This window comes from Vigna umbellata, chromosome 11 (genome assembly GCF_029865625.1).
Source record: "Vigna umbellata cultivar VRB3 chromosome 11, Vumbellata_1.0, whole genome shotgun sequence".
NCBI lineage: Eukaryota > Viridiplantae > Streptophyta > Magnoliopsida > Fabales > Fabaceae > Vigna > Vigna umbellata.
Genome location: NC_142175.1, coordinates 25,900,038 through 25,907,988, shown reverse-complemented (window position 1 = coordinate 25,907,988; position 7,951 = coordinate 25,900,038). Strand labels below are relative to the sequence as shown.

General features: G+C 36.1%; 1 protein-coding gene across 1 annotated transcript; it reads right to left on the bottom strand.

Annotated features, from left to right (window-relative positions):
* Positions 1 to 1,901: 1,901 nt before the first annotated feature.
* LOC148191342 (uncharacterized) lies at positions 1,902 to 2,429 on the bottom strand. The gene has a single exon (XM_088101377.1). The coding sequence runs from the start codon at positions 2,427 to 2,429 to the stop codon at positions 1,902 to 1,904; it is 528 nt and encodes a 175-aa protein (XP_087957503.1).
* Positions 2,430 to 7,951: the final 5,522 nt, after the last annotated feature.

The following is a 7,951-nucleotide window of genomic DNA, read 5'->3' as shown; positions in this document are numbered from 1 at the left end:
CACAGCCTACTCCACTGGCGCAACCATCAACAACCCTCACCGGATCCCCAAAAAAAATTCCACACACTAAAAACCCTAACTTTCTCAATCGTCGTGTCCCGCCGCTCCTCCGACACACTTTCGCCGTGCTCTCGTCGCCTCCGCCACTGAGACGCCTACTCCGTCGATTTCGCATCCTCTTCCCTGCAACCAGAATAGAACCAGAAAGAGAAGAGGGAAGAAGAAGAATGCCAATCGCACCGCCACGAGCCACCACGAGCGCCGCTGTGAGCCACCACGAACGCCGCCTGTCGCGCCATCTCCACACCGTCGCTGCAGATCATCCTTGCTCCAACGTGGTCGTCTACGGTGAAGAGAAATGGAAGAAGGAGAGGAATTCTCCATGGCTTGTGCGGGATGAGGAGAAAGAGAGAAAAGTATTTTTAGGGTTGGATGTGCGAGAGGTATTCTCCCTGGTGGACGCGACCCATAGGCTGGCCCGTGAAGAAATGAGAAGTCCAGTGTGATGGAATCCAAAACGCTTTTTTAGGGTGTTAGGCCTCGATTAGAATATTAACCGAGGTCATATGGTGTGTATATGTCTTGGGTCCCTAATAAACCGAGGCAGTAGATCAAGATTAAAAAAGTTGTCAGGACAAAAGTTAAATCAGCAGGAATTTTGCAGGATATTATGCATCGATTGAATATTTAACCGAGATCATATGATGTATATGCATCGGTTCTCCTTGAACCGATGCAGAAAAGTTCGACTAAATTACAAAATTGCCACCGCGTTCTGATATGCTTCGGTTGCTCCTAAACCGAAGCATATTGTGCGATTTTAAATCCTCTTTTTTTACTAGTGTACTTTTAATAAATTTTTGACAACATTATGTGTCATTACTTTATTGGTTCGTTTGAAACGGACCAATCACAAGCTACTCTGTAAGCGGTTATAAAAAAGTTGTCAAAAAAAGTTGTTAAAAAAACATTTTTGAAAAGTAAAAGCAACCAATATTGACTTTTTTGTGTTTTCTTAAAGAATTTTTTATCTAAAAATGATTTTCATGTCTTTATTTGTGTTGCTGTTTTAGGTCAATTTAACGTTGGACTTCGGCAGTTGTGTAATATGTGGAATGTCTCCTCTAAGAATCCCCCATACATATAGTAATCTAAATGTAATATTTCAATAAAATAAAAAGCTGACGACAACTTCCTATATTTTAACATCTTCTTTTAATAAATTTTTTACAATGAATCATGTGTCACTATTTTATTGATCCATATATTTGAAACGACTCATTATAAACTATAAACGATCGTAAAAAAATTGTCAAAAAAATTGTTAAAAAAATATTTTCTTTTTGATATTACATGATTCCTTCTATCTCTGAAAGTCAACACACTCTTTAAGGGAAACTGTTTTCACTTTTGTTTCAGAAAATAAAATAGAGCAAGAACACTGATAACATGCCTTTAAAAAATGATATAACCAATATCAAATTTCCTATGTCCTTGACACCAGACTCATTAATGTAAATGTTACATGACCTTAGAGGACAACCATTTTTCACACACAAAAAAAAAAGAAAAAAAAAACTTTAGAGGAGCCATTTTCTATGTGTTTTAAACCAAACACTCAACAAAAACATGCACTAAGAAATTAAAATAATACAACAAGACTCTGAATCAACTTTAAAAGCGTTCATCGAGATTCTACAATTATGGGTGAAGCAGTTAATTCAGAGAAGAAGACTACTAAAATCATATTCAATAATTTCATTATAATAATACTCTTCTTATAATATGGATATTTCAGTAAAACAAAAGGAAAAATATTCATATAATATATATAGATATAGATAAAGAGACCGATATATATTTATATAACAGGCAATTCTCAGAGTTAAGGTATCAGTATTCTAATTCAAATCCCATGAAGTGGTTGGCAACAGTGGACGAACGACCCTTCTAATTTGCTGACGCTGCAGCCATATTTCCCTTAAACGGGTTCTCATAAAGAAGAGCAGGAGAGTGATGAACCACAATGTGTATACAAGGAAACCTAACGAATCCCAAGTTTCAGGTAGCAAGAGCAAGACCAAGGAAATCAAAGAGAGGGAACCAAAGACGTGCATGAGGGTGACAAAGTGGTGAACCCTAATACCAAACATGAGGGTGCACAAGAAGCCCAAGCAATAAAGAATGAAGGTAGCAATGGAGAGCATGGTGGTCTTTGGATGAAGTTGAAATGGGGTGGGATTTTCGGGATATCTGATTTGGATAAAACCGAGAAGAGCAAAGAACGTGAAAGCAACAAGGACATGCAGAGGATTGGTTTCTATTGCTATGCTACGTACTGGTACATAGAGGATATTTAAGGTAATTGCCTGAGTACCTCTGAAAGCACGATCCAAAGAAATAGGTCTTGGCCTCACAAGATCAGGCATTGAATTGAAACTCATTTGTTGGTTTTCAGGACAAGCTCAAAGCCAAAGACAGAGAAGACAGTATATAGATGAATGATAAGGTATGAGGTTCAAGCTTTTATAGAAATGGAACCCTGTGTGTGAAGCATCACAGACAGCATTTTAGTTGTCACTGTCAGTATAACAAAGTCAACAAAAGCAGCAGCAGCACCTCTCCATCCAATTGGATACTGTCGTTGGAAAATTAAGCTTCTTTCTACCTGACATTTTGGGAGATAATCGCAATTTTTGACTAACACTCACATTGATGGGCCATGGTAATCATAGTCATGCAGCTTATTTAGGAAATTTCATGCTGTTGAGTAAATGGTCACTGTATTAATTAAATAATCTGATTTATCCTTAACACTATTTTCATTTGGATGTTTCTTCCTAGTTAGTTAATGATGTTGCATTTTACTGATATGTATATTAGTCACTGTTGGCGTCAATCAAAAAGTCTTGTATTTCGGTGTTTGCTTTTGACACGTGCAAGAGTCACGTACATGTTAATCCATATCATTAATATTATATCCCTAATTGCCATGGAAATTTTGTTCGTGGGAAATTAAGACCAACTTCTTTTATGAAGTGGCATGTTGCATGCATTGTTAATTAGGTATATATTGATATGCTGTTGCATGAGAGTATTCCAGGAATACTTTTGCCAGAAACAATATCTGCCTGAAAGTTTATTAATGTTATATATTATGATAACTTTATGGTAAGAGGTATGTTTCTTAATAAAGTTAAGAAGTTAAATGAATGATGTAGCATCGAGTTTTTTCTTAGTGAAATAAATTATGAAGGTCATTCTCTAGTTATTAGGATTGCATTATAAACAAAAGTTGATGCTAAAATCTTGGATGATCAACTATAGAATTGGAATGATTATTTAAAAAAAGTTCAAAAAACTAAATTTCATATATGTAATTATAAGTCGTTTTATTTCACCATACCTTTAATAATATGTTTTTCTTTTCATTTCCGCTACTATTGCTGGCTAAAGTGATCATAGACAAACATTTGAGAAGATTTCAATAGAAAACATAGATTCATGTGTTTATTTCAAACAGTTTCAGTACAAGATTGCGTCTGTGATTTGCAGCATTGTCTTGTATGTCGGGATATTAGTATTAACTTTAGTTTTAAAAGAAAAAAATATATGGAAAAAATTAATTTTAGTTTTAAAAGAAAAATATATGGAAAAAATTAGTTTGACAGGGATGTTAAAAAAAATTCATTTGACACAACTTTTAATAATATAATAATATATATTATGATTTTAAATTAAAAAATTATAATATATTTATAATCAAAATATTATTGTTTAATCGTATCAAATAAATGTAATTTGTTTAAGAAACATGATATTTTATATGTTTTTTTTAATAACTTTTTTACAACAGATTATGTGTCACTATTTTATTGGTTGGTATATTTGAAGCAGACTAATCACAAGCTATCACATATGTTATTGTAAAAAGGTTTTCAAAAAAAGTTGTTAAAAGAGACTTTTTCCTTTTGTTTTTTACTGTGTCAAAGTATCACTGTTCAAAATATATTGTTGATTCCAACTATTGGATGAAGATAAAAATAGTATATATTATTATTAGAAAAAAAAACACTTCTATCTCTCATGGTTATTTTTTTTCACTTGATTCAATACTAAAGCACTTTAAGTAGAGTTTAAGAAAAAACATTTAGATAAAAAATAAGAAATAGTTTAGTTGTATTATAAATATAGTTCCACATTCAATTTGTTTAAGCAATACAATAACTATAATTGATATAAAATATTTAAAATAATTAATGCAAAAAATCTCTTTTCTACTAATATATTAGTTTACTTGTATGAGGTATAGGCCTTATTTGTAAAATGTTACTTTTATGTAACTTTATTTATTGTAGCATTTTAATAATAAATATTATCTTGTACTAAAAATGTGACTCTCATTAAAGTTAGTGTAAAAGAGATATATTAGATTGGTTATCGGGGCATATTAATCAATCTAATATGTCCTAATGTAATATATCAAAGACATATTATATCAGTTCTCGAACAACGAATTTAATAGTTGTAACTAAAAAAAGAAAAAAAAGAAGCATTTTCGAAAGTGGTTTTTGCGTACTTGTTGGATCGTTAGCGGATCTGTTGCAATTGGTTCATAATAGTTTAGGATGATGATGGCATCTACTCCAACGAAGGCTGATAGTGGCACAATGTTGGTTTGTTGCTAGATCTAGGTTTTTTGTGTTCTGACTCTAGCTTTTTTGTTGGCAAGGTAGCGTTCGAATGGTACTACAGTGGCTCATTACAGATCTGGTTCACAAGTCGCATTTTACGATGCAGTTGGTGATGACGTGTGGAGCTTTGGTGATGTTCGCTGAGGTGAGGCGCATTGGCTAACAGTGGCAGCAGCGTTGAGGATGAAGTTAATTAACATCGTTGCAGTGATGGAGATCTGGCGGACCAACATTGGTGACGAATGAGAAAGGGTTGTATTTAAAGAGAAGGTTTTGGGACTTTGAAAATAAGAGAGAAAAGAGTTGAAGAGTAAGGAAAAACTGAGGATTATGATGCGAGTGGTGTGATTATGGAAATCCCTTAGCCAAAGGTTAAATCACAATAAGCATGGCCAAACAAATTCAAGAAGAGTCAACCAAAGAAGGTGAAGTCAAGCTCTTCTTTTCTTCGGCCATCACGGAATAATTTTGGGCCTAGTATGTTTTATTTTGGGCCTTGTATTTTGGGCCAAATAGAATAAGGTTTTGACCACTCAAGTCAACAAAGGACTAAGGCTCAATGTTTATCCAAGTAAAGTGTCCTAGACCATGTGTTGACCAATGGGTCAATGTTTTCATCTAACTTGGTGGACAAGGAGGGGTGGACGTCCACGTCATGTGTCATCCTCCCTTTGGAAAGTTTTTCCTCCTAATTAGTGGTCACAGGTTACTCTAAGAATGGAAAGGATTCTCCATAGGTAGTGGCCACATGTCACCCTCTCAATGAAGAGGACTTTTTCCACTTGTCCTCCTCTTAATAGAGAAGATTTTCTCCTTACTCTCCAAGTTAGCTAAGGTGGGTCTTTTAAGTCTAGCTTCTACAAATTTGAAGACACCTTTAGCCTATAAATAAAGGTGTCCCACCCTCTTGTAATCACCTTTGATTTAGAGTATTGTTATGCTACCAATTTTGAATTGTTCCTCAGTTAGTTGAGTGGCCATCTGCCCTATCTGATCATTCATACTCTGAATGGCAGCTCCTATTTCTTGCTGGAACTGCATGTTCTCTTGCTGGAACTGAAGGTTCTGCATGGTCATCTGCTCCAACAACTCCTGCAATGTAGGCTCAGAAATAGAAGGCTGAGGAGTTGTTTCGGCAGAAGCATCATATTGCTGACTTTGGTATTGCTGGACTGATGGAGGCATACAAGTACTCTGGAATGGTGGTTCTTGATAATGATGTTGTGGAGCATTATACCATCCTAAGGTAGGGTCATTCCATCCAAGACCGTTGCTGCAAGCATATTGCACAAGGGAAAATTTACTCAGAAACTGATGCTCAAGATATCCCCAATCGGTAACGGATCTCAGAGGAAGAGAGTCTTTCCAATCCTTAGCTGCTCCTTGTAATGAATGCGGAAATGCGCTCAAGAAAATGTAATCAAGAGGGACATCTGGAGGCTTCATTGAAGAGCACATGATGTGGAGCTCCTCCAAATGTCTGTGTGGGCATTCTCCTGCAAAACCATGAAACTTAGGCAGCAAATGTATCAGTCCAGGGGTGAGATCGCAATGAAGATCATCCTCCTTAAGTGAAACCGGCTCACAAAGAGCATTCTCAGAAATTAGAGAATGAGTCGTATTGTTCTCAACATAGAAATCAGCAGAATATGAATTACAATCAGAGTAACATGCAAAAGGAGAATCATAATCAGAGGCACTAGCAAAACAAGCAGTGTTCACGAAATCAAAATAGGTAGACATGGAAAAAGAAGAATACTAAAAATCACGAAACAAATAAAACACAACACATTTATACATGCAACACGCACACACAAAACAGAACATCACATCACATCACAATACAAGACAAAACACAACACACACAAACACAACAAAAGACCTAAGACTGAACCGTTGGTCCCCGGCAACGACGCCATTTTGATGAGAGGGTCGCACCTCCCAACAAAAGTTGTGCATAAAAGAATGCAGTATAGTACTAGGCAGTGACTCCTAGGTCGTCTCTCAAGGACCAAATTTGGTTCAAGTCTCAGGTCAAACACACAGTGGGGGAGGTTTGTGAAGAATTTTGAATACAAACAGAAATATAAAAATGGTTTCAATTAAAAATAAAAATTAAATTGATTGGTCACTACTAACATTATAACTAAAGTATCACAACCAAGCAAAATAGACAACACTAAAATGAAAAATGCTTTAATCGAAATAAAATGCAACGTTAAAAGAAATGAAAAGCTCCAGGACACATCCATCACATATAATATAAAAATAGCAATGAAAATAAAACTATATGATTTTATCTCCAACCATGTGCACTGTGAACTTCAAAATGAAAGCAAATGCTAAAATGAATTTTTTTTTCTCCCCTGGACGTGACCTCTTCACGTGGGTTCTTCCAGCTGCCATTCTCGTACACACCATTCTCTCCTAGTCAATCAACATTTGCTACCTTTCAAAGCTTCCTGAGTGTGCTTCTCCTTTCTCCACGTTTCAGCACACCACATACTCCCATCAATTGAAAAAAATGCTCAGAGAAATAAAAGCAATACTTCACGTGGCAGCTGCACCAAGCCGTGACACCACTCTCTCCCCTTTCTACAAAGTCTGAATTCCTAAATTGAAAATGGGTAGCCTTTCTCCGTTGAACGTGTCAGCTGCTGCTCTTCTTCCAGCTCCACGTGAATCACCGGCTCCCTTCACACGTCCACGCGCACACCACATTCAATCACCGTGCACACCATTTTTGGGCTTCTCTTCCTTGCTCTACCTCACATCAGCTTCTTCCTTCTCAATCAGTCACCGTGCTGCTTCCATCTCATTCTCCTCATTTTTCCAAAACCGAGAGCCCCCCAGTATAAACGTTCCAGCCAAAGAAAATGAAAATCAGTGAGGTAGAGAAGTGAAAAACTTTCTTTCATTCATCCTCGTCACCGCATTGCACACACTTTCAATTCATAAAAAAAACGTTCCCAGAAAAAAGACCAACCAAGGGTGGCGGCTGGAATAAAAACTAAAAGCTACTAGAACCGAGAAAAAAAAACCGAGAGCTGCAGGAATAAAAATAAGCGTGCACAGCAAAATGCTCCATTCATTGATAGACTGAAAACATCAATAAAAACGAAATGTTCGAGCCAAAAAAAAAAATGAAAAGGGAAATGTGTGATCCGCAACATAAAAATAAAATAAAGCTTTTTATTCCACCATAACAGCGTTGCTACTCTTCTATTGAAATGAAACGTTAAGGGAGAGACCGAGTG